Raw genomic sequence first — 27,194 nt, forward strand, 5'->3', positions numbered from 1 at the left:
TTCTTCTGTAGAATGGAAATTTGCCCCTTAAAACCCTATCCCTGCCTCTGTGAATGCCTGAGTGTGCTGATGACTGAGCTTTTGCTCTTGGACCTGTGGTCTTGCAGATGCTCCAAGGAGTTGAACCAGTGGGAAGCCCTGACGGAGTATGGCCAGTCCAAAGGCCACATCAACCCCTACCTCGTCCTGGAGTGCGCCTGGCGGGTGTCCAACTGGACTGCCATGAAGGAGGCGCTGGTGCAGGTGAGACGCCCCAGGGGCCTACGTCCCTTTTCCTGCAGCTGCAGGGGTCTCTTGGGAGATTTCCTGTAGAACAAGCATTTTGGCAGTGGAAAGATAGCTTATGGGAAAGAAAGGTTCCTTTTGATTGCCTCAATCTAACACCTTTCCTGATTTTGAGTAATGTCACTTTTTTACAAAATGAGAAATTGAAGATTAGAAGTAGTTACAAACTATTAGCTAGAGGATGGAATCGAGCCCAGGTGTTGACTTCTGGTTTGGGACCTGGGAAATGACTTGTTGGATGCAGGGAGTTTGTGTTCCTTTGAGAAATAACCAGTCATTTATGTCAGTAAAAATACATTCTTCCCTCAGTATCCAGGACCCCCCCGCAGACACCAAAATCCATGGACACTCAGGTCCCTGATATAAAATGGTGTAGTATTTGCATGTAATCTCTGCACAGCTGCCTGAGTTCCTTAAATCCTGCCTAGGTTAATTACAGTACCTAATACGATGTAATTGCTACATTCACAGTTGTTTTGTTACACTGTAGTTTTTAGGGAATGATAAGAAAAAGCTCTGTACATGCTCAATACAGATGCAGTTTTTTTTCCCCGAATATTTTCTATCCACAGTTGGTCGAATCCACACGTACGGAGGACCAGTTGTATATATTTTGCTGTCAGAAAGCATTTACGATTACTTATTCTTTCTTTATTATGACAAAACATAAAGCTGAATAAGTATTTGTAGCTCACCTTAATGTTCCCTTCTTTCTCCTTCCCAAAGTTTCCCTTATCTGGATATATGCAGCGTCACACCATCCTGAGGTCTCACAGACGCGTTTCTTCTTTCATACATTCTTGTCATTTTATAAAAATTGTAAGTTACTCACTGCTTAGAAAAAAACTCAAATATGTGAGTAAACATCCAGGGTAATCTGCACTAAATTCAAGTAGTCTTGAAAAGGATTCAGCAAATTACTTTTGTCTTTGTTTCTGTGCTTCCTAGGGTAGTTGCTTGGTTTGATTTAGTAAGGGGTTTAGCTTTTTTCCAGTGGGGAAAATAGAAGAGACACCATTGTTCTTAGTGTAATTGAGGGTAGGTGTTGTAATTGGCAAAAATCTATCTCACCTGGTGTTGGAGTCCAGCCCCTGTGATGTTGGTGCCAGCATGGGGGGTAATGTTGGAAGTAGTCTTCTTTGCCTTTCTGAATTTCTTCATCGGTGGGTTATTGAGAACTAAGAGGCATCATGAATGTGAAAGGTGTATGGAAGAGTAAGATGTCAAAAACAAGCTGCAGTGTCATATAATTGCGGGGTGGTGTCATTGTTACCATTATTGCATGTAGTCCTTGGGACAGATACCATCATGGCACTAACTTTTGTTGCTTTTTTTATTTTTATTTATTTTTTTTTTTTTTGAGACAGAGTCTTGCTCTGTCGCCCAGGCTGGAGTACAGTGGTACGATCTCAGCTCACTACAAGCTCCGCCTCCCGGGTTTACACCATTCTCCTGCCGCAGCCTCCCGAGTAGCTGGGACTACAGGCGCCCGCCACCTCGCCCGGCTAGTTTTTTGTATTTTTTTAGTAGAGATGGGGTTTCACCATGTTAGCCAGGATGGTCTCGATCTCCTGACCTTGTGATCCACCCGCCTCGGCCTCCCAAAGTGCTGGGATTACAGGCTTGAGCCACCGCGCCTGGCCAACATGTGTCGCTTTTATTGTTACTTTCCAAAGAGGGATGTTTATTCATCTTGCTACAGCGATTCCTGTAAACATCCATCACAGAGACGTCCTTCCATCTTTCTAATCACAAAGAGATTATGTTTGGAAACTTTCATGAAAAAAATTTTTTTAATATTTTTAAATGCTTGGTAAGAGATTAACAAAACATGAGGCGTTCCAGTGCTTTCTTCAGAAGGTAGTGGGCAAAAAAAAAAGGGCCTTCAGGGCAGAAAGGAACACGTGGTCTCCACCTGGGCTGAGGAGTGGTTAGCCCAGGCTCATCCGCTGCTCCATTGAACTGACGCTGGAGTGCGGGAAATCTGGGGGACATATTATAGTAGACAAAAAAGTGTGGCTTTAAAACGACAGTAAAATTTGCACATATTCCCTCATGTTCATGTAAACCTGAATTAATACCTGTACTGTTTAATTTCCCAGGATAACCTTATGAATTGGAAGCAATTCAAAATTAACACTCGTGGCCAGGCGTGGTGGCTCACGCCTGTGATCCCAACACTTTGGGAGGCCAAGGCAGCCAGATCACTTGAGCCCAGGAGTTTGAGACCAGCCTGGGTAACATAGGAAGACCCCTGTCTCTACAAAAAATAAACAAAAATTAGCCTGGTGTGATGGTACATGCCTGTAGTTCCAGCTGCTTGGGAGACTGAGGCAGGAGGATCACTTGAGCCCTGGAGCGGCTATAGTGAGCTATGAGCACGACATTGCACTCTAGCCTGGATGACAGAGTGGGACGCTGTCTCAAAAAAAATTAAAATTACACTGATATTTATCCTACTGGAGATTAATACATATTTAACAGTTTAAAGTGTGGTGATTGGCCAGGCTCGGTGGCTCATGCCTATAATCCCAGCACTTTGGGAGGCCACGGCAGGCGGATCACCTGAGGTCAGGAGTTTGAGACCAGCCTGACCAACATGGTGAAACCCATCTCTACTAAAAGCACAAAAAATTAGCGGGGCATGGTGGCACACGCCTGTAATCCCAGCTGCTCGGGAGGCTGAGGCAGCAGAATAGCTTGAACCTGGGATGCGGAGGTTTCAGTGAGCTGAGGTTGCACCATTGCACTCCAGCCTGGGCAACAGAGCAAGATTCTGTCTCAAAAAAAAATGCCGGCTACGCAGAGTGTGTGATTTTTCATCTGATCTGTCCTAACAGCATTGATCAGTCTCTCTTCTTTGGAACAACTGATGACCTTAAAGCCAGGAGCCTGTGGTGTGCTTTCATAGCTAGAGAGATTGGCCGCTCACGGAATTTAGAAAGGGAGAGTATCCAGGAAAGACTGTAAATGCATGACTTCTCTATTTATAGCCTAATTTCTGTTTATTGCCTTGCATAACTAGTGACAAAAAAAAAGTGATTTTTTTCCTGTTTGACCCTTTACACTGAGGGAAAGAAGGCCCCTCACTTCCTCTGTCGTGTTCTTTCGCTGTCAGGTGGAAGTGAGCTGTCCGAAGGAGATGGCCTGGAAGGTGAACATGTACCGCGGATACCTGGCCATCTGCCACCCCGAGGAACAGCAGCTCAGCTTCATCGAGCGCCTGGTGGAGATGGCCAGCAGCCTGGCCATCCGTGAGTGGCGGCGGCTGCCCCATGTGGTGTCCCACGTGCACACGCCTCTCCTGCAGGTGCGTGCGGCTCCCCAACACGAGCACGGGCCTGTGGCCAGGTGCAGCCAAGCACCGGTGTCCAGGCTTAGTCTGCAGACTGCGCTGGACAGCAGGGATGAAACTCCTTCCCCTTGTCTTGTCGTCTCCCATTTACACTCGTCCTCAGGAAAGGAAGGCCACAGTTAAAACGTTGAGGAAAAATGTTAGAGCTTCTGCGGGATGGAAGACATCCTCACCAGTGATTCTGGTTTCAAATTTTCCCTGAGGGACTGTTTTCAGTACCCACTCTGCCACCCTCAGTTACAGACCCTGTTGCTCTGTTTTCAGCAAGCTTTTGGTGGGAGCTGCGGGGACAGGATTAGGAAATGCTTTCCGAAATCTGAATGTAATGAGTTAAACTTGAAATATAAACAGAAAGCACAGATTCTTCTAGGCAACTTAAAAAATTACTGTCAACCAAGATACAGAGTACTGAACTAGGTGCTATGTTTAGGAGCTTAAAAAACATTTTAAAACAATAGATTCTGCCTCAAAGATGCATTGAACTGGAGACAGCAGGCATAGCCGTAGAAGCAAATTTACAGTTGGAGGGAGACTGATTCAGAGCCATGCCGATCAGACGGAAAATCAGGATAACAAAGATCGAGAGAAGGGAGATATCGTGTGCGCCATGGAAACCAGGGACAGAATTTGGATAGGCTGAGGATTGTGGCCAGGGCCTTCCAGGTGAGAAGGTGGCATCAGAAGTTTGGTGCCAACCGTGCATCTGGAATTTAAGGGTAGTCACCCTCCCGGTCTCGTAGGGCGGTGACTCAAAACGTGTTTACCTTTCATGGGTCCAAAGAGGTCAGGAGAACTACGTTTGCAGGTGCTTAGTATGGCTGTGGGGTTTAGCAGGCATGTTGAGAAAAGGCACGTCTGCAGCAGGGATACCAGGCTGTCCCAACTTCAGGCGTTGCTGGACAAAGAACTGGGCAGGGAGGGTGGCAAAGGGCATGGACAGCAGGAAGAGGAGTTTTGAGGACTGCCCATTAGCGAGGTTTGGTGTCTGTACCATCGTTCTCCCAGTATCCTGTCTCTCAGGAGCCGCAGGCTGAGGTTTTAAAATTGGAGACGCCATAAGGAAAGTAGCGTTTGGGTTAAACAGGAAATGAAATGTGGATCTCAGGTGTCTGTGTGTAAACGAGAGTGCTTCCTTTGGTAATCGCACCATAAGATCTTTGCAATAATCAGGCCGCCGATGGACTCTGGTGTGTTTTTCCCGATTGATCTTTGCTGACGTTGACCACGGAATCTCTTATGCTGGTCCCATCAGGCAGCCCAGCAAATCATCGAACTCCAGGAAGCTGCACAGATCAACGCAGGCTTACAGCCGACCAACCTGGGGAGGAACAACAGCCTGCACGACATGAAGACAGTGGTGAAGACCTGGAGGAACCGGCTGCCCATCGTGTCTGACGACTTGTCCCACTGGAGCAGCATCTTCATGTGGAGGCAGCATCATTACCAGGGTAAACCGACCTGGTCCGGCATGCATTCATCATGTAATTTTCCAGACGCCCCACGGTTCTGGTTTCGTCTCTGTGTTTTGGCTTGTTTTTTTTCCCTCAGGTTTTCTATTTTGGGGTAGGGATGGCAGGTCGGGGTGGTAATGGTGCGGGGAAAGATGAAGGTGGTAGAAGAAGTAAAGTTTTGTTTTTTGTTTCTGTACCTGTTACATTTTTCTAGTTGGGGCAGAATCGTGCAGGCGGGGGGGATCAATGCTCTGAGCCATGGCACTCTGCGTGGAATCTCCCGTCCCAGGACAGGCTGTGCTCAGGTGGCTCTGTGTGGCCTTTGCTGGTTTTCCTGGTCCCCCTCTTATCCCCTAAACCTGTCAGGTGTCCACGTGTTTAGAACAGCCTTTGTCATTTTATGATTTGGTTAGCCAAGATGGTAACACTCCACTCAAGAATTAGCATCTTTTAGAAGTTGCTTATGGCATAAAATACAAAGTAACAAGGGTTTGTCACACAGCTCCCCATTTTCATAAGCCATGTGTGTGTGTGTTTCATTTTTTATTTAAACCTTATTGTGAAGTGCTTTGAAAGAGGATCTGTGTGGTCTGATGATTCCTTTCTTTGCCCTCTAGCGATTGTAACTGCCTATGAGAATAGCTCTCAGCATGATCCCAGTTCAAATAACGCTATGCTTGGGGTTCATGCATCAGCTTCAGCGATCATCCAGTACGGAAAAATTGCCCGGAAACAAGGACTGGTCAATGTAGCTCTGGATATATTAAGTCGGATTCATACTATTCCAACTGTCCCTATCGTGGATTGCTTCCAGAAGATTAGACAGCAAGTTAAATGCTACCTCCAGCTGGCAGGCGTCATGGGCAAAAACGAGTGCATGCAGGTGCGGACAGGACGCTTAAAGAATGAGGCTGGGTGGAGAATGAGGCCGGGTGGGGAATGAGGCCGGGTGGGGACTCCTGGTTCAGAATATAAGGAAGGCGGATTCTAACTCTCTATAAATACAGCCTCAGTAAGGGGAAAACAGTCCTTCCAAAACACAAAAGGGAAAGGAAGCTACTTGACTGAATTACAAGACTTACAGTCTTGTAAGAATTACAGTCTTATAAGAATTACAGTCTCTTGTGGTCTCTGTCCTACCATATACTTAGTTAATGTGTTTAAGGAAAGAAAAAATTACACGCTACAGACTTATGAGGATCTAAGATAGATTTTGACTATGTTCAGAGGAATCTTAATAAGAACAATGAAACCAACTAGAACTATAAAGCTTTGGAGAAAATAAGGCCCCAAAGTATTTAGGATCAAATACTTAAAGTTTAGCATTAATGATTCAGTTTAAATTCTGAATGTCAATCAGTAAATATTCATGGTAGGCAAATCTGTTGTCAATTTAAAGTACATTGGTCAATGACTCATAGGACTTACTGCCTAGATTAGTACTTTATGAAGTTTTCATATTGTTTGGAAATTTCAGGAACTTTTTTTTCCTACTCATTTTTTTTTAACAGGGCCTTGAAGTTATTGAATCTACAAATTTAAAATACTTCACAAAAGAGATGACAGCTGAATTTTATGCACTGAAGGGAATGTTCTTGGCTCAGATCAACAAGTATGTATGTTATATTGAAAGAGGATAATAGAAAAAATGCATCAGATTATTTAAATAGTTATTTATAACCTGAAGCCAATGTGAAGCTCAAGCTAGAAATGGGTATGATTTGATGACAGTCATTAAATAGGATTTTTTAGGTATTGCACCTCTGCAAAGAGAGTAACTTGCAACAAATCGATAATAAGCCTATTTAAAAGCATTTCTCAAATGAGCTGCTGGATCACATAACTGATAAAATGGATTCATTTCCCCATTTCCTCAGCCCGCCATTTACAGAGCTGGTTCCTTTTGTGGAGATGATTCTTGCCTTAGACCAGGGGTCAGTAAAGGATGGCCTGGGGGCAACATCCAGCCACTGCCCTGTTTTTGTCAATGAAGTGTTGTTGGAATACATCCCTCCCCACCGATGTTGCCTGTGACTGCTTTCACCCTACTGCAGAGTTGAGTTGTGATAGGAATTGTATGGTCTGCAGAGCCTAAACCATTCGCTGTCTGGCCCATCACAGAAAAGATTGCCAAACCCTGGTTTAGAGAAGTAAATGTCAGAGGAGATTTTGTAAATAGCCTGCAAATGAGGTAGACTCACAAGATGCTGCTTGTTGCCTTGTGTAGGCTCCAGTGCCTGCTTTTCACATCTTCAGTCTACGGGGCTTGCATGTTTAGCTTATTTTTAAATTAGGAAGCAGTTTTGTCAACATGGAAAGGTTTTATCTTTTTGTGTAATGTTTTAAATTCATATGACAGACACAACCATTGAAAAGTGTACAATTTAGTGGGTTTTAGTATATTTACAGTGTTGCACAACCGTCACCACTAGCTAATTCTAGAATATTTCCATCATCCTCAAAGTAAACCCTGAATCTGTTTGCCATCACTCTCCTTTCTCCCCTCCCCCTTTCTCTTGACAACTACTAATCTATTTCTGCCTCTTTGGATTTGCTTATTCTGAACATTAATATAAATAGAAGCATACACTATGTGGCCTTCTGTGACTGTCTTTCACTTAGCAGGATGATTTCAAAGTTCATCCATGTGCTGTCATGTATCAGTAACCCGTTCCTTTTCGTCGCTGAGTAATATTCCATTGGATATCCATACATTTTGTTTGTCCAGTCAGCAGTTGATGGACATGTCGGTTGTTTCTACTTTTTAGCTACATGAGTGATGCTGGTGTAAACACTGAATACGTGTCTTTGTGTGAGCAATGTTTGAGTTCTCTTGGGTATATACCTGGGGGCAGAATATCTGGGTCATACTGTACTTCTCTGTTTATCTTTTTGAGATATTGTCAATCTTCCACAGTTGGCTGTACCATTTGTCATTCCCACCAGCAGTGTTTAAGGTTTCTAATTTCTTCACATCCTCACCAGCACTTGTTATTTTCTTATTATGTATCTGATTATAGCCATCTTAATGAGTATAAAATATATTTCATTGTGGTTTTGAATTGCATTTTCCTAATGACTGATGACAGTGAGCTTCTTTTCTTGGTTTTTATTGTTGGTTTGTAATTCTTCATATGTCTGGATAAAAGTTTCTTTCAGATATTTGATTTCCAAGTATTTTGTCACATTCTGTGGGCTGTCTTTTCACTTTTTTGATAATGTCCTTTAATGTGCAAGTTTTTAATTTTGATGAAGTCCAATTTATATGTTTTTTTCTTTTGTTGCTCATACTTTTCATATCTTCTAAGAAACCATACCATAATCCAGGATCAGGAGCATTTATTCTTATGTTTTCTTCTAAGCGTTTTGTAGATTTAGCTTTTACATTTGGGTCTCTGATCCATTTTGAATAATTTTTTTATGTGGTGTGAGTTAGGGGTCCATATTTATTATGCTGCATGTGGACATACTGTTGTCCCAGCACCATTTGCTGAAAAGGCTAGTCTTTCTCTATTGAATGGTCTTGACACCCTTGTCAAAAATCAGTTGAGGCCAGGCCCAGTGGCTCACACCTGTAATCCTAGCATTTTGGGGAGCTGCGGTGGGAGGATCATTTGAGCCCAGGAGTTGGAGACCAGCCTGGACAATGTAGTGGAGACCCCCATTTCCAAAACCCGAAAAACAAAAATCAGTTGACCATTTTTTGTGGGCTTATTTCTGGACTCTCACTTCTATTCCATGGATCTATATAGAGTCTCTTATATTTCCATATGAATTTTAGGTTATTTTCATGTATTTCTGCCAAAACAGTTGGAATTACGATAGAGATTGCATTGAATCTGGAGATCAGTTTGTGAGTATTTTGCCATCTTAAGCAAGTTTTCCAGTGTGTAAACACAAGATGTCTTTCCACTAGTTTAGGTCCTCTTTAGTTTAATTCAACAATGTTTTATAGATTTTAGTGTACAAGTCTTGCACTTATGTTAAATTTATCCCTCAATATTATCACGTGAATGGAGCCGTTTGCTTCATTTTCACATTGCTCATTGCTAACATTTGGAAATACCGGGGTTTTGTGTATTGATCTTAGATTTCTCAACCTTGCTGAGTTTATTTCTCTAATTACTTTTTGGGGATTCTTCTTTTCTGCATATAAGATCCTGTCAACTGCAGGTAGAGATGGACTTACATCTTCTGTTCCAGTAAGGATGCATTTTATTTCTTTTTCTTCCCAATTGCCCTGACTAGAACCTTAAGTACAGTGCTGAATTAAAAAGACAAGATCCGGCCGGGCACGGTGGCTCAAGCCTGTAATCCCAGTACTTTGGGAGGCCGAGACGGGCGGATCACGAGGTCAGGAGATCGAGACCATCCTGGCTAACACGGTGAAACCCCGTCTCTACTAAAAATACAAAAAAAAAAACTAGCCGGGCCAGGTGGCGGGCGCCTGTAGTCCCAGCTACTCGGGAGGCTGAGGCAGGAGAATGGCGTGAACCCGGGAGGCGGAGCTTGCAGTGAGCTGAGATCTGGCCACTGCACTCCAGCCTGGGTGACAGAGCGAGACTCCGTCTCAAAAAAAAAAAAAAAAAAAAAAAAGACAAGATCCTTGTCTTTTTCTTGCTCTTGGGGAAAGCCATTCAGTCTTTCATCCTTGAGTATGATGTTAGCTGTGGGTGTTTTGTAGATGTCTTTTATAAGCTTGAGGAATTTCCCTTCTGTTCTAAGTTTGCTGGGTATTTTTATCATGAGAGGATGTTGGATTTTTTTCAAGTGGCTTTTTCTCTGTCCTCTGAGATGATCGTGGTTTTTTTTTCCTTCATTCTTTTAATGTCATATATCACATTGATTGGTTTTATTTATATTGACTTTTCTGTTTCCCATGTTGAACCACCCTTATTGCTGGGATAAATCCCACTTGGTCATGACGGATAATCCTTTTAATCCACTGCCGGAGTTGGGTTGCTCATTTTTGTTGAGGATGTTTGCATCTGTATCATAAAGCACATGGGTCTGAAGTTCCCTTGCTATGTCTGGTACATTGCTGGTGTCATAGTGAAGCGGTGTAACTGCTGTGGAAACAGTTTGATGGTTCCACAAAAAGTAAGCATAGAGTTCCCACGTGACCAGCATTTCTACTCCCTGGTGTACACCCAGAAGTGTTGAAACAAACAGATACCTGTTTGGGAATGTTTGTAGCAGGACTCTTTGCAGTAACCAAGATGTGAAAACAGCACGAATGAACAGATAACCAAAATGTTTATGGTGTATATATGCAATGGAATGTCATTCACTTGTTAAAGAGAATGAAGTACCGACACAGGCTTCAACATGGATAAACCTCGAAAACACTATGCCAGATTCAAAAGATCACATGATGTATGATTCAGTTTATATGAAATGTGCAGAACCGGTCAATCCACAGAGACAGGAGGCAGACTGCAGGTTCCCAGGGGCTGGAGTGGGAGGGGCTCAGAGTGACCGTTTATGGGGCGGTTGCACAACATTTCGAATGGACCAAGTGCCCTGCAGTGTTCATTTTATACTGGTCAATTTCAGGTTACGTGAAGCTCGCTTCAGTTGAAAACCATACGCATTTCGGTTTTCTGTCTCCTGACAGGTCCGAGGAGGCAAACAAAGCCTTCTCTGCAGCCGTGCAGATGCACGATGTGCTGGTGAAAGCCTGGGCCATGTGGGGCGACTACCTGGAGAACATCTTCGTGAAGGAGCGGCAGCTGCACCTGGGCGTGTCTGCCATCACCTGCTACCTGCACGCCTGCCGGCATCAAAACGAGAGCAAATCGAGGAAATACTTAGCCAAGGTGAGACCGAAAAAATGAGCTTTGACCAGAGGTCATCGGTCGCCTTCAGATATGGACCGAAATTTAGCTACAATTCACTCATCCATGCTGGGTGTGAGGCATGATTCATACCTTAACTCTTAATCCTCGTTACTCTTCAAAGCATCTTTCACAGTTCTGTTTAAAGCTGAGAAAACTGAGGCCTGGACATTCTTAGGGCCCCAGAACTTCCAAGTGGCAAAGCCTCACCTAGAGCCCGAGTCTAGCACTGCCTGTGGGAGCTCACACGGAACAGAGGGCTGAGGAGGGGATGTGGAGCTAGAACTTCCCTCCTGGATGCCCATTAGGTTGTCATCCCTCCCCTGCAGGGCCGCTGTCAGCACAGCCACAGAGCCGGCATGCTGGGGTGGTTGTGGGTTTCTCTCTGCATGGTTCCCCCCACCCGCCACCGCCGGCAGCCCTGAGCTCAGGGTGGGTGTCGCCCACGTGCTCACTGCACTTGACATTCAGGTTCCTCCTTCATGTGGCTTCCTGTCTTCCCCCAAGAAGCAGACAGATAAAACCCAGAATTAATTCCAGCAGGAAACCCAAGAATAAATTGTTCCCTTTCCTATTTTGTTCATTAAAGGTTTGGATTTTTTAGAATTCCTTGATTTAATGTAAAAATTTGGAATGTACACCAGCACATGGCGGTTAAAGCCGACTACAGAGACAGCTACATGTGCTGCCTCAGTGCCTGACTCGTGGTTGCTTACACCCAGATGTAATTGTTTCAGTCGTCCATGGACACCTGGCTGCCAGTCTGTGGCCTCCCTGATGCCAGGGTGATGAGCATCTGAGAGTTTTAGCAAAAGTTCATTGTGTTTGGATAAGATCATGAGTGTGAGTTAACGGGTGGGCAGGCCCCAGGCATCTGCCTATTGCTGTCTTACAGTTAGTCACTGTTCACTGCTAGCCAGTGGATTAGATCAGTGAGTAATTGTCATTAAAAGGGTGGGCGCGGTGGCTCACACCTGTAATCCCAGCACTTTGGGAGGCCGAGGTGGGTGGATCACTTGATGTCAGGAGTTCAAGACCAGCCTGGCCAACATGACAAAACCCCATCTCTACTAAAAATACAAAAATTAGCCAGCGTGGTGGGTGTGCACCTGTAGTCCCAGCTACTGGGGAGGCTGAGGCAGGAGAATCGCTTGAACCCGGGAAGTGGAGGTTGCAGTGAGCCAAAATTGCACCACGGCACTCCAGCCTGGGTGACAAAGCAAGACTGTCTCAATAACAAAACAAACTAAAGAGAAAATCTGTATTTAAATTTTAGGTTATATATACTGTAAGATTTATGTTAAGTTTAGCAATAATGTTGGCCCTCTTACAGATACTTTTTTTACATGGCCAGTAAAGCCGCTTTTTACAGTGTTGTAATGTTGGGGAAAAAGTCTCTTGCTTGAGGGCTTCAGAATTGTCATTCAACTCTAGAATTTCTCCTTCTGTCTCAGGTGCTGTGGCTTTTGAGTTTTGATGATGACAAAAACACTTTGGCAGATGCCGTTGACAAGTACTGCATTGGTGTGCCACCCATCCAGTGGCTGGCCTGGATCCCACAGCTGCTCACCTGCCTGGTGGGCTCGGAGGGAAAACTGCTCTTGAATCTCATTAGCCAGGTGGGAAGAGCAGGGTGGCGCTGTTGACTTGCACAAAACCTTGTGTCTTCATTCTGCCTTCTTTTTTTTTCCCAGAAAGAAATTTGAGTGCTCAAAAGTATTAAAAATAAGTTAAAGAGCTGGAAAGACATAATCGTCTAGATATTACTTAATATAAAGCATAATTAAAAGTTATTAAAGAATATGTCAGTTGAAATAGCTAATAAAGCAGTTCAGCGTTCAAATTGTAATTTCTTAAATATTTTCCCATATATAATGCAAGTAAAATAAACTTGTACTAAAATGTACAATTGCCATTGGGTACCCTGAGAATGACAGCGAGCCCTGAATCTGATGGGTAGTTTTCCTCTGATTTTTTGTCATATGCTGGGAGCTCTTCGGAGCTGCCCTTAAACTAAAACATTCCCGTGATTGTGGCTGTCGTCCTTTTGACAATTGAAATGCGTTGTAAGGAACCCACAGTTCTCGAGGGCAGTGGGGCAGGGCTGGGGAAGCGGACAGGCCAGGGCCCTCTGGAAAGGCTCTCGTAACCATCTCTCGAGAATGGTTCCAGGATATCCCTCTCCCGTGAAACGATCCAGGCATAGGAGGAGGACCAGAAATGGCATAAGCGTAGCCGCAGTGAGGTTTGGGACACAGCGCCTTTGTGCTTGCTTTTGTAAAATCATGAAGTGCCACAGGAGTCCGCGAAGGTCTTTAGGAAGGAGCTGGGCCCACGGTCTGCCCACCCATTCTTCTGGCTCCTTCCTGCAAGCACCACCTGTGCTGTGTGGGACCTGAACAATGCCCTGGTTTTCGTTGAGGAGGCAGCTGTGTTTTTCAGTCCCGGCATTCTGTGTAGTGCTTACCCTCAGGGTGCAGATCCGACCTACTTGGTCTCATCACTCGTGGAATATCTCAGGTTCAAGAGCAGCTGCCTGTGCCTGTGATAGCTTAGATGCTATTCCTTCCTTCATTTCATGGGCACATTCTGAAGGATCCAAGTGACATGGTACTATCCTGTCAGCCACAGAACTCCAGTTCTATAAAACGGGAGTTTCTTAACTGAAACGGACATCTCTCCATCTCCTCCCAGCTGCAGTTATGCAGAATAAAGTTATTTGATAATGGAATTAGTTCACAATCCACAGTGAATTGTGCCTGACAGAAAGATTAGCTGGTATTTGTGGGTTTTTTTATTTGCTTCAGTGAGATCTGGGGACACGTGCGTTTTGCCTTCCTCAGATTTACTGCCTGGAAGGAAAGCGTGGTTTCCTTGTCACTCACAGTTCTTGGGTGGAGTTGATGAAATGCATGTGTTGATGTGTCTTGGCTCTTTTAAAGTGAAGTAGGCCGGGCGCGGTGGCTCAACCCTGTAATCCCAGCACTTTGGGAGGCCGAGATGGGCGGATCACAAGGTCAGGAGATCGAGACCATCCGGGCTAACACGGGGAAACCCCGTCTCTACTAAAAAATACAAAAAACTAGCCGGGCGAGGTGGTGGGCGCCTGTAGTCCCAGCTACTCAGGAGGCTGAGGCAGGAGAATGGCGTAAACCCAGGAGGCGGAGCTTGCAGTGAGCTGAGATCCAGCCACTGCACTCCAGCCCGGGCGACAGAGCAAGACTCCGTCTCAAAAAAAATAATAAAATAAAAAATAAAGTGAAGTAAACATTTTGCCTGATGTTGAACCTGGCCTTGTGCGTCAGATCAGTGCTGTAGTATTTGCTTTCTTGTTCCAGAGGCAGATCAGACACCTGTTTCTGACTTGACATTGGTTATTTTCAGTACAAATTATCCATAGCTCAGTGGAGAGCAGCACTATTTATGATGTCTTGTCTCTGAGCAGGTTGGACGTGTGTATCCCCAAGCGGTCTACTTTCCCATCCGGACCCTATACCTGACCCTGAAAATAGAACAGCGGGAACGCTACAAGAGCGGTACGTCTCGGGTGGGGCCGGCAGGCCAGGCCAGGAAGGGCTTATTCCAGGGGGTGCCCCACATCCAGACAGACCACCGCAGACATCCCCTGCCCTGCAGCTCACTCCTAGCCATGGCCAGTCTGTCCTCAGTGGGCAGCACTGTAAGGCAGGAAGCAAAGCCTGATCTGAGTAGTCTCTCTTTTGCCAGGATGTAACAGGCGTTCATTTATCCCAGTGATTTGATCTATAGGTAGAGAAAATATGTGAAATTTTCAGCTTCAGAAAATTGTAAAGTTTACCTTCCTCCTTAGTAGTAAGTGCATCCCGATACACAGCACAGATGCCAGGTGCGTGTGTGTGTGTGTGTGTGTGTGTGTGTGTGTTTGTGTGTGGAAGTTATGAGGAGTATCTCCAGCTGTGAGAAGAATCAGCGTTGAAGTCAATCTTACCAGTTGTTGGTGAAATCTCACTCACAGTGTAAGACTTTTAATCTATATTGAATAGCCCTTGTATGCAAAGCAACAACTGATTTGATGGCTTCAGGTACCCACTAACCATGGTACTTCAACAAGAGGACTGTTCACTGCCCCTTGTTTTCAATGCTGAATCTCCTAAGGGCCGTGGACCGTGCTTGGTTGGCGAGAGGCGGTGGATGAGGGCTGCATGGCACTTTTCAGCTCTAACCTCTGGAGAGTCAGTCTCCCTAGGTGGCTTCATGTCTTGGTCATTTGCAAATTAAGGTTTTTTACTTTTAAGACTAAGTGTAGAGAGGTAAATTCAGAAAAAAATTGTCATTAAGGGCTCTGCAGTGTATCTCATAGGGAAAAATGACCATATTTTTCAAAAGCAGTATTTTGCAATTGGCTTGGCTTTCCAAACCAGTTTCCTATTAACTACTTTTAGATCTCTGAGTTTATAGTAGCAAGGAACGTGTAACATACTGTGAGATATTTTTCTAAACATGTATGTTTACGATGATCAGACCTAACAGAAACGTTAAAAGGAGTGCTCAGGGAACCCTTGTGCGCCCTCACCTGGACTTACCAGGCGGCGTGTTGTCACAGCTGCATCCTTTGAAACACATACATGGATTTATTTAATGGAACGGATTGAAGCCGCGTTGTAGACAACTGCACTGTCCCTTCCCGCGTCCCTCAGCGCACCTACGCCTAGAACCAGGGCCTTCTCCCACGCAGTCCCTGGGGAAGCGGTCTTGTGAGGATTCACACGCCGGCAGGAACCAGCGCTCCTTTGGCCCATGGGTCCTGCAGTGCTCCAAGCCCTGGCGTCTGTCGGTTTTGCGCTGACACTGGCGTTGTGTGTGTTGCTCTCAGATTCTGGACAGCAGCAGCCAAGTTCAGTGGGTAACCAGTCCCATTCTGCATCAGATCCAGGGCCCATAAGAGCAACAGCACCCATGTGGCGCTGCAGCCGAATCATGCACATGCAGCGAGAGCTCCACCCCACCCTTCTGTCTTCCCTGGAAGGCATCGTCGATCAGATGGTCTGGTTCAGAGAAAATTGGCATGAAGAGGTATTTGGCTCTGATCTTGCACATGGTGGCTTCTTGTAGAGGGGACGTGGCATTCTGTATGCTTCTGTGATTCTCTTCCCTTGAGGTTTAGCTGCCGGTCCTTTTATATATTTGTTGTTGAACTTAACCATGGACCAGGCAAATAGCTATCTCCGCACACTAATACAGCCTTAAAGATTCGAAGCAGAAGACATAAAAGAGGGTGGAATTGAGGAAGCTGCTTCTTGCTGTTAAAATGCTGGCTGTGCTCACTTCTCTGAGCTCGTTGACCTGAGTGCCACTGTTAACCAGCTGTGAGCAGAAGTAGTGGCGTGAGTAACAGGTTTATAATTTCCAGAGATGGGAAATTATAGGTATGTGGGGTCTTTTCAGCAGTCAGACCACTTCCTTAATAACATTGGCTTCCGCTGATGACAAAATCGTCTACGCCTCACTGCCCGGATGCTTACCTGGTTGAGCCGCGGGGCCAGCTCCTTACTGCTGTGAAGTCTCATGCGTGCATGCAGACACACAGTGGGAACAGTACAGCTGCCTGAAAATACAGGGGTTTTGTGGCTAATTGCAGACAGGTGTATGATCCGAAAAAGTGGGGCTTTTCCGTTTTTGTTTTTTAATGCTCAGGGCACTTACTCCCCAAGGTGAAAAGCACCTGCTCCCATGCGGCACGCACAGGCGTCCCGTTTCTCGCACACGCCGACTTCACACCTGCTGTGTGTGGGTCCTGCTGGGGGGTGCAGAGATGACCCTGGGCTGGGAGGGCCGCACTCAACATTCGCTTTTGGCTGCTGGTTCTGGAGTGGAGGGCTGTGTTTGTCAGTTGTCTCTGGCTCTTTTCTACCAGGTTCTCAGGCAGCTCCAACAGGGCCTGGCGAAATGTTACTCCGTGGCATTTGAGAAAAGCGGAGCGGTGTCCGATGCTAAAATCACCCCCCACACTCTCAATTTTGTCAAGAAGTTGGTGAGCACGTTTGGGGTGGGCCTGGAGAATGTGTCCAACGTCTCGACCATGTTCTCCAGTGCAGCCTCCGAGTCTCTGGCCAGGCGGGCGCAGGCCACTGCACAAGACCCTGTCTTTCAGAAGCTGAAAGGCCAGTTCACGACGGGTAAGTCTCGATTTTCCTTCCCTTCCGTAGGGAGAATTGTGCACGCTGATTTCCTCCAGCTTTGGTGTCGAAGCTGATTAGATGGTTGGTTTTCTGGTCACTGCACGGGGCACACTGGTTACACTGTTCACGGTGCAGACTTCACAGTGCATAGCTGTGACCACGTGTTTTTCTCCCTAACGAGGGGTCAAGGTTTGGAACAGGAGCTGCCAGGATCCAAGATGAGGTAGAAGGTTTCAGGCCACACTGCCCTTCTGCCGTCCTGCCTTCCTGAGGCCCTTCCTTCACTTGGTTTGGTGGGAAACAGTGTAGGGTGGGGTGGTAGGAGACAGTGTTAGTGTGAGCCAGTAGGAGTAAGAGCCCTGGTGAGCCTGTGCCAGATGGTGCTGGGTGAGCCAGTGAGAGATGGGGTCAGGTGAGCCGCTAGGAGACGGCACCAGGTGGGATGGTGGGAGACGGTGTTAGTGAGCCAGTGGGAGACAGCATCTGGTGGGCCAGTGGAAGACAGGGTCCTGTGGGTCCATGGAAGACCGGGTCTGGGTGAGCCAGTAGGAGATGGCGCCGGGTGAACCAGTAGGATTTATAGGGGCAGGGCCTGCAGTAACGAGCTAAGTGCAAGCTCACTGTGGACTCTGGGCATCGTGATAGGGAGATGTATTTTCTTTTTTTTTTTTTTTTTTTTTTTTTTTTTTTGAGACGGAGTCTCGCTCTGTCACCCAGGCTGGAGTGCAGTGGCCGGATCTCAGCTCACTGCAAGCTCCGCCTCCCGGGTTCACGCCATTCTCCTGCCTCAGCCTCCCGGGTAGCTGGGATTACAGGTGCCGCCACCTCGCCCGGCTAGTTTTTTGTATTTTTTAGTAGAGACGGGGTTTCACCGTGTTAGCCAGGATGGTCTCGATCTCCTGACCTCGTGATCCACCCGTCTCGGCCTCCCAAAGTGCTGGGATTACAGGCTTGAGCCACCGCGCCCGGCCAGGGAGATGTATTTTCAATGCTTGTCTGTAGTTCAGGTTAATGCGTTTTCCTAGACTCACAGCTTAACTCCTGGCTCTCTGCCTCTTATGTTGTGATGTGAGGGAAAGGAGTCCAGTTTCCTTCAGCCCAGGTTTCTTCCTCTGTCAAATAGGGATCCTCACCCCACAGTACCCCTGCCCCCCATTTATACACCCCCGTTCCATCCTTGTGCCCCCGTCCCATCCAAGCACTCCCGTTCCATCACGCACACATGTCCCATTTACGCACCCACGTCCCGTCCATGCACCCCATCCACTCACCTGTATCCTATCACCTGCATCCCGTCACCGCCGTGTCCCGTCTACACACCTGCGTTCCATCTCCTTACCTTGTCCCATCAGACATACCTACATCCCATTTACACAACGCGTGTCCCATCTACACACCCACGTCCCATCCTCACACCCCGTCCCATCCTCGCACCCCCGTCCCGTCCTCGCATCCCCGTCCCGTCCTCACACCCCCGTCCCGTCCTCGCACCCCCGTCCCGTCCTCGCACCCCCGTCCCGTCCTCGCATCCCCGTCCCGTCCACGCACCCCGTCCCGTCCTCGCATCCCCCGTCCCGTCCTCGCATCCCCGTCCCGTCCACGCACCCCGTCCCGTCCTCGCACCCCCGTCCCGTCCTCGCACCCCCGTCCCATCCACACCCCGTCCCGTCCTCACACCCCGTCCCGTCCTCACCCCGTCCCGTCCTCGCACCCCCGTCCCGTCCACGCACCCCCGTCCCGTCCTCGCACCCCCGTCCCGTCCACGCACCCCCGTCCCGTCCTCGCACCCCCGTCCCGTCCTCGCACCCCCGTCCCGTCCTCGCACCCCGTCCCGTCCTCGCACCCCCGTCCCGTCCTCGCACCCCCGTCCCGTCCTCGCACCCCGTCCCGTCCTCGCACCCCCGTCCCGTCCACACCCCACGTCCCATCCTCACACCCCGTCCCATCCTCACCCGTCCCATCCTCGCACCCCCGTCCCGTCCACGCACCCCCGTCCCGTCCTCCACCCCGTCCCGTCCTCGCACCCCCGTCCCGTCCTCGCACCCCCGTCCCGTCCTCGCACCCCCGTCCCATCTACACACCCACGTCCCATCCTCACACCCCGTCCCATCCTCGCACCCCCGTCCCGTCCTCGCACCCCCGTCCCGTCCTCGCACCCCCGTCCCGTCCACGCACCCCCGTCCCGTCCACGCACCCCCGTCCCATTTACACACCCCTGTCCAGTCCACACACCCCATCCACTCACCTGCGTCCCCTCATCCTCATGTCTCATCTACACACCAACGTCCCATCTACTTACCCTCATCCCATCATACACACCCACATCCCATTTACACAGGCGTGTCCCCGCGTACGCACTGTGTCCCATCTACACACCCACATCACATCTGCGTACCCGCATCCCATTGTACACACCCGCGTCCACTGCCTTACACACAGGCACAGCTGCTTCTCATGCTGTCTAGAACATGTTGCTTCTCACTCCTCATTCAGCCTCCATCCCACTGACCTGCGGGCCGCCCCAGCAGAGGAGCGCATGGCAGGCTGTCTTGCCAGGCTCACACTGAGAGCCCCTGGTCCCAGGATGTGGCTTCAGCTGCCTGAGTAACTTCCCCAAGCCTTCACCTCTCAAGTGTCAGCACATGGGTGATTGTTGTGTGAAAACAAGATTTGTCTGGTACAGTTTCCCAGAGGTGAAAGAAACATTGAATCATTCACATTTAAAAGCTTAATTACTGTGTTTTTAAAATTGTAGAACAAATCATTTTAATTTTCATTTCTTATCTTCAACTTATTCTTTAACTTCAATTTTTATACAAAATGTCCTGAATGGAAGCCCATGAAACTATCTGGTTAAAACAAAATACGGGCCTTCAAACCTAAGCTCAGTCACTAGCCCAGGTAAAAAGAAGAGATGCTATTCTGTGACCTTTTTCCTCTTAATAATATGTTATATGCCGAACAATTTAAGAATGTGATTAGTTGCCTTGGTGACAGAATAAATAGCAGCAACTCTGTTCTAATTTTAAGATGATTTTAAATTTTATTTTTAAGATTAAGCGTCCTCTTTGACAGTCCAGAAATAAGTCTTTGCTGACTTTTTGGACACACATCTAAAACAGTTAAAAGTGATTCCTCAATTTTCAATGACAAAGTACGAGAAAAGAGTATGTTCTTGGTGGGCATGGTGGCTCACATCTGTAACCCCAGCACTTTCGGAAGCCGAGGCGGGTGGATCACTTGAAGTCAGGAGTTCAAGACTAGCCTGGCCAACATGGCGAAACCCCGCCTCTACTAAAAATACAAAAATGAGCCTGTCATGGTGGTGTATGCCTGTAATCCCAGCTACTCGGAAGGCTTAGGTGGGAGGATCGGTTGAACCTGGGAGACGAAGGTTGCCGTGAGCCAAAATCGCGCCACTGCACTCCAACCTAGGCAACAGAGTGAGACTCTACCTCAAAAAAGAATATATTCTCAAGCTGTGGTTCAGTTTTTCTGTCCTGTTTTCCAAAAAATCTTACTTTACTACCAAGCCACTCACCTAACTATAAGGAAAGACAGTTTTTCAAAAAGGCAACAAAATCCAGAAAAAGGTGTAGGTATCAGTCCAAAATTATCACCCAAAACACTGCTGTTGCAAAAAAGAAAAAAATAATTAGGGTAGGAAGCCAAATTCCCATAGCCTGTTAGAGAAGATCTTCAAAAAAAGAAGTTCAGAAAGTTAAGAGTGGAACTACAGTGGTATAGACAGGCTCAAAATGCAGATAATTCAGGAACATTCAGCTTGGAAATGTATTAGGCTTTCTCCTAGTCCAGCAGAGGAAACAAAATCATGTGTTGCTGGAATTAATATTAAAATTGTCCCCACACACAGAAGGTAAAGAAAGAATGTGGAACAAACATAGCAAAGACAAGTCACCTTAAGTCTAGGCTCTAGTGCCCCAGGAAAGTTGAATCGAACTTAAATTCTTCCTGAGTCACTATCACTAAATTCAAGATTTGACCTGAAACCAGTGGACCACATACACCACTAATAAATATCAAGTGACCCACAGTGTCTGTGGTATTTAAAAAAAAATTTTTTTTAATTATTTTAAGTTTCTATTCTGAAAAGCAGTAGATCAAAATGACACTGGACCTTCCAGTCGGTTACAGAGTAAATGGCTCCCTCCAAAGAGGACTGACTTGGCAGAAACCTAGGCTGGAAGGAATGTGAGTAACATGAAGTAAATCAGGCTCTCAGTATAATTTCCATAAGGCTTTTCTACCCACCCCAGTTGTAGGGAGTAGTCCTGAGGGAGCTCCAACACAGTGTCTTGCGGGTGCTTCCCGGAGACAGAAGGGCTCTAAGTTTAACTCTTGACCCCTCTTCTCCTTACCTAAAGCTTGGGGAAGAAAATAAATATTTAATTGTTAACTTTCCAGAACTTTGGGCACATTATAATATTTAATATTCTGTAGTTTCATTTTCCGAACCTTTGGCTTAGAAATTTTTTCTCAACTTACATTAAAAAAAAAATGTATGAATGTACCTTCACCAGATGAAAATATAAGCCATGTTCTTCCATCTCTTCTACGCAGGAAGAGTGAATGTATAGTACCGTAAATATCCTGCAAGGTTACTTTGTGTACTTGACAAAAGATGATCTCCATTCACATCCAAGCATGAAACAGCCGGTTACAACATGGTGAAGTAGGGCTGGCGAAATGTTTGTAAGGGGCTGCTAGAGAGAGAACCCACGCCGACCCAACAGAAATAGTGCCTGCAGCCAGTACATGGCATCACCTCACTTCTCTGTGGGAACTCCACAGCATGGGCATCTCTTCGAGTTCTCTTCTAGCCACTCCTTACTTTCCATCTCTTCCAGTGCCTTCTGAATCACCCTCTCACCTTACCTCTGTTCCAGAAATCTTGTCTTGGCCTCATCTGCTTGCAGGTATTCGTTTTGTAAGTCTGTTAATTTCTCTGCGATCACCTTACATGGAGAGGCCCCGTGGTAGGTCAGTCTACACAAGGTACAGAAGGCAAAGTTGCAGCTGGAGCAGATGCCCGTGGTACAGCCACACCCTACAGGCCCCCACGGGCGGGGGCAGCACACCACATCTGCCACCAGCTCCAAGGTGGACAGGAGGAGAAGGCAGCCATGACGGGCAGATAACTCTGCTTCCACTGGCTCTTTGACCTGGCCAGGAGTGGCCACCGGAGGGCACTTTGGTTCTGAGCAGTTGAGGCATTGAACCTGGCCATCTCTGATGTGGATTTCAAAGCAGTCCTTCAGACAGGCTTTGCAGTACACAGGCCTCACTCCAAGTACTCAGCTTCTCAGAGAAACAGGCATCGTACAGGAACAATCTACTATTAAAGCATCTTATCTGCTGAGCTTGATCAAAGTCCAAGGTTTCCTGGAGCAGACTTGACAATGATTCCACATCCTGCATAGCTCTCTCATCCGCAATTTCCTCTTGGTCTACATGAGATCCAGCAGCTCCTCCAAAATCTAGCTCTGTGATGGGAGAGGCTTGAGCTGTCCTTCTCGGCACTTTTTCCTGAGAACCCATCTTGAGCTCAGAGGGAGAGACAATATTCAGGTGCACCAGGGCCTCTTGCTTAAGAAACTGCATCCGGACAGACAGGATCCTGCTGCCACTGTGTTCTTCCCATAGGTTGTCTAGTGCTTGCATAGAGCAGAGAGCTGAGTGGGTGACAGCACTTTGCCACTAAGTGTGAACAAAGATGGGAAAGAGGATGGCTAGTTCAGAGTTCAGCACAAGTGGAGGGAGAAAGCAAATGGTATATTCAAAGCCACTATTCTGGAGGCACTCATCTGAATTGCCGCTCAAATATCTTGAAGTTCTGTGGCAAATCCAAATCGATCCTGATTTTCCACCGTGGACAGGTTCTGCTTTTCCAAATTCATCTCCATCATCAGTACTCGCCAGGGCCAGCAGTTCACCTCCTGAGCTGCTCAGTCTTCTGACAACGTTTAATTTTATGAGGAATTGTTAATAACAATTTTAAAAAAAGGATAGTGGTACCACAGTCTGTATTTCAGTTTATTTATTTATTTTAAGATGGAGTTTTGCTCTGTCGCCCAGGCTGGAGTATAGTGGCGCGATCTCGGCTCACTGCCACCTCTGCCTCCCAGGTTCAAGCGATTCTCCTGCCTCAGCCTCCCGAGTAGCTGGGATTACAGGTGCATGTGCCACCACACCTGGCTAATTTTTGTATTTTTAGTAGAGATGGGGTTTCACCATGTTGGCCAGTCTGGTTTCGAACTCCTGATCTCAAATGATCCGCCCACTTCTACCACCCAAAGTGCTGGGATTACAGGCGTGAGCCACTGCCCGGCCATGTATTTCAGTTTAGAGTGGAGGTCATGCAGATCCTATTTATTCTCCAGGTGGTGGAGATGAGACTGCCAAAGCTGGATAACAGGCCAAGATGTGGAACTCATACTATGTATACTATGGAAATCCTGCCATTTGGGGCAAATGGGAAACTGCTACCCCAGTGAGAGAAGCCCCTCCTCCACAGTGTTTCCCTCCAGTCCGGGAAACTCCTTTTCATTCTTCCAGGCCACACCATATGCACTCCAGCCTTGGGGCCAGCCCTGGTCTGGGTTCAGCATGCCACTGCTGCCGTCTCCAGCACTCGCCACCTGGTGTCACTTGGGCAACTGACCAGCAAGTGGGGCAGGCCCCAGCCTAGCTCTCTGCCCAGTGCTGGGATCAGAGGGCACTGTGTGGGCCTGTGAGCCATGGGCCAGCCTGGGGTGTCCTGAAGGAGCAGGGCTCACACCTTTCCCTTCCTCATCAACGCCTTGAATGGTCCTGGCCAGCCTGGGCTGGGGCCACCCTGTCTCGAGTTTGGGGTTCCGAAGCCCACTGAACAGTCCTGGCCCGGTCCCCTTCTCCGCCTCGCATGCCCAGAGCGTGGTCCCTACCATACCTTCCAGCCGCCCTGCGGTGCCCTGCTCAGCGCTTTTGTAATGATCTTTACCATGTTCTTTCTTCATTGATGGGTTAAATCATAGAATAAGTGGTTCACATTTGTGATTTCTAAAGACTCATCGTGTCTTAGATGACACAGTTAAAATTAATATTAAGTCACATAGAAGAAAATCTTTATCTCCTTAATCGGAAAGGACCCTCGACAGCCACAGCCATGACCAGTTGCATCAAGGCTGCTTGCGGCTGAAGTGTGGCGTGTGCCCTGCCGTCGCTGGGGCGGGGGTGGCAGGGGGCAGTCTGGGGGCCTGGCTCCCCATTCGTGATGTGTGGGTTGGGCTTGCCTTAGGTGAACCCACAGCTGAGGGAGGTGCTCTTTGAAAAGTAAAGGGCGAGCCCGGTCCTCCCGGTCTTTCCCGTGAAGCGCTGTCATCTCCTCAGGCTTGTCGCGAAATGCGCGTGATGTGTGGTCTTTCACCCTTCTCTGAGAACGAAAGAGTCCGAGATGAAAGGTTTATAGAAATCATATTTTGCTTAAAAGGAATGGTGGTATTCAGCATGCTTTTATCTTAAAATGTCCACATTATTTAAAAAGTAAAGAATCAGAAATGGGATAGATCTTCTGGCTTTTGATGTTAAAAAAAACAAAAATCACAAAACCAAAACTGGAAAAAGTCAGCATGAGGCTCCTGACTCATCTCAAAGTGCAGCAGGTCTCAGACTCAAACAGCCAGAGTGTGTCCACCTTCCGCTCTCCTGTTCACGGGGGAGGCTGTTTCTGTCTCTTCTTTGTCTGTGTTCTGTTGACGGAGTGCAGTCCAATTCTCTAGCAGAGCTGTGTGTGTGGGCTACCAACCACATGTCTGTGAAGAGGTGGAAGAAAGCTCAGAAATGGCGCACTCCATGTATCCCACAGAAATGAAGACTTCCATTCGTGTGGGAACGGGCATACAAATATTCAGAGCCTTTGTCATTTTATTTGTAATAGCTCAAAACTGGAAACCATGCAGATGCCCTTTCAGAAGGTGTTGAATACATTAGAAACACCCGTCCTCGGCAATGAGGAGTTAATTATTGATATGCAGTAATGTGGGTGTACCTCCAAGAAATCATGCTGAGTGCAAAAAGCCAACTTGGAAAGGATGTGTACTGCAGGATTCTTATTTGTGAAATACCACAGTGGAGATGGAAAAGGGATTGGTGCTGGCCAGGTGTTCAGGATGCAGGGGAGAGGTGGGGGTGGCTGTGAAGGGAAACCAAGGGCATCCCGTGCTGATGGTGCAGCTCACAACTGATTGTGCTAGTGGCTCTGCGAGGCGACATGGTGACATGACCAGAGGTGTGTGCACACATACACACGTGCACACGCACATGTGCACACGTAACTGGTAAAGTCTGAATCAGCTCTTTGGACTGTGCCAATGTCACTTTTTCATGTTGGCATCGCACTGGCTTGCAAATAAGACGCTGGTGTGGGAGGAATGGGGTTAGGAGTACATGGGACTTTCTTTATAATTTGTTTGCATCCTGCTGCGAATCTCTAGGAATTTCAAAATAAAAGTTAAAAAGAGATCAGGCATGAGCTTGGCGGCACCTTCTTGGTCCAGCGTGGAGAGGGAACAGTGAGGTGGCCTGCGTCCCTGGCGGTGGCCTCTGTCTCTCGCAGCTCTGCTGGGAGATCTCACCTTGGTGCACAGCGGCTTCTCCAGTACCTGCCCATGTGGAGTCGTGGCACTGTGAGGAATGCAGAGGCTGGAGGTGCCAGAGCTTAAAATGAAAGGGAAACCAGACAAGTGCTGTGAAAAAAAAACACACACAAAATACTTTGGCTTTCCTGAAACTGATGACATTTGTGGACAGCCAAGTTCAGACATGGGCAGGAATAGGCCACTCGTATAGCTGGGTGTTATCATGCGTGGGCAGGGATGGTCAGGCCACTCGTATAGATGGGTGTTATCATGCGTGGGCAGGGATGGTCAGGCCACTCGTATAGCTGGGTGTTATCATGCATGGGCAGGGATGGTCAGGCCACTCGAATAACTGGGTGTTATGCCAAGCACCTCATGTGCGCTGCCTTGTTTAATTTCATCCTCACGGGGTAGGTGTTAAATTATTCCTGTTCGTCTACCATGGGTTAGAAAAGTGAGGCCCTGAGAGGTTCAGCGGCGTGCTCCAAGCTCTAAGCTGGTATGTCTGCCGCCACGGCTCAGCCAGCGTTCCATTTGGGCTCAGGACGCCAGCCCTGGGGCAGCCTGGGGACGGTGCCTCCTCGTGGCTCCCCCAGGGCCCCTGCTTTGCTGCAGAAGCGGTTGGGTTTGTCCTGACCTCTGGTCGCCCTGGTGAGTTAGGGTGGCGAGGCTCCTTCCAGCACTGGTGCTCATCTGGGAGGAAGTCGAGGTTTTTTACAGAAAGACATTTTTGAGAAATATATTAACCAGGGATTTTTGAATGCTTCAGTGAAAAATGTTTTTGGCTTTTGCCATTTTGGTATCTTGCATTAGTTCCTTCTCGGGGCTCATTTAGAATCTGTCTCCTGGGTGGCCCTTTCTGCTGCCTTAGGCTCACTTTGCTTACATTATCAGCTTTGACACGAGACCTTAGGGCTCCATGTGACACTTATGCTCAGAGGTGGGGTTGTCGTTGGATGCTGGTCTTCAGACCCTGGTGACATGGGCTCCTGGTTGTTGGGATTCACAGGCCGCCCTCAGGCTCCTGTGTCTCCCAGGGCCCCAGCCTCACACACTGAGGTAGACATTGCCTCAATGGCATTATTCCCAAAAGGGCCTGTGGGGTTGGGGATGGGGTTTCAGGTTGGTGGTTCCTCTCTTCCTCTTCCTCTCCATGTGGTGGGAGGTCTCTGACAGGGCCTCTCTTGTTCTGTCAGCCTCTTGGGGAGCAAGGAATATAAAATGTTTTGCTCCACACTATGTATAAAATGTGTAATTTGGCCGGGCATGGTGGCTCACGCCTGTAATCCCAGCACTTTGGGAGGCCAAGGCGGGCGGATCATCTGAGGTTGGGAGTTCAAGACCAGTCTGGCCAACATGGTGAAACCCTGTCTATACTAAAAATACAAACAAAACAAAACAAAACAAAAAACTAGCCAAGCGTGGTGGCAGGTGCCTGTAGTCCCAGCTACTTGGGAGGCTGAGGCAGAAGA

General features: G+C 47.5%; 1 protein-coding gene and 1 pseudogene across 12 annotated transcripts in view; one reads left to right on the forward strand and one right to left on the reverse strand.

Annotated features, from left to right (window-relative positions):
• TRRAP (transformation/transcription domain associated protein) overlaps positions 1–27,194 on the forward strand; it is a 137,184-nt gene that overhangs the window by 100,179 nt on the left and 9,811 nt on the right. For 8 of the 12 annotated variants that reach the window (XR_004057940.1, XR_004057941.1, XM_030932332.1 and 5 more), the window contains 10 exons: positions 108–243; positions 3,404–3,595; positions 4,893–5,121; positions 5,709–5,974; positions 6,603–6,703; positions 10,709–10,910; positions 12,383–12,547; positions 14,374–14,464; positions 15,781–15,980; positions 16,822–17,083. Coding sequence is in view for 10 of the 12 variants with exons in the window: in XM_030932332.1 (XP_030788192.1) it covers positions 108–243; positions 3,404–3,595; positions 4,893–5,121; positions 5,709–5,974; positions 6,603–6,703; positions 10,709–10,910; positions 12,383–12,547; positions 14,374–14,464; positions 15,781–15,980; positions 16,822–17,083 (1,844 nt within the window). In the remaining 2 variants the exon portion in view is untranslated. Of the gene's footprint in view, positions 1–107; positions 244–3,403; positions 3,596–4,892; positions 5,122–5,708; positions 5,975–6,602; positions 6,704–10,708; positions 10,911–12,382; positions 12,548–14,373; positions 14,465–15,510; positions 15,759–15,780; positions 15,981–16,821; positions 17,084–27,194 lie in introns of those variants that run through there. The other 4 variants (XM_030932338.1, XM_030932337.1, XM_030932336.1 and 1 more) reach the window with 4 other exon arrangements.
• On the reverse strand, positions 21,740–26,415 carry LOC104672098 (annotated as a pseudogene).

This window comes from Rhinopithecus roxellana, chromosome 6 (genome assembly GCF_007565055.1).
Source record: "Rhinopithecus roxellana isolate Shanxi Qingling chromosome 6, ASM756505v1, whole genome shotgun sequence".
NCBI lineage: Eukaryota > Metazoa > Chordata > Mammalia > Primates > Cercopithecidae > Rhinopithecus > Rhinopithecus roxellana.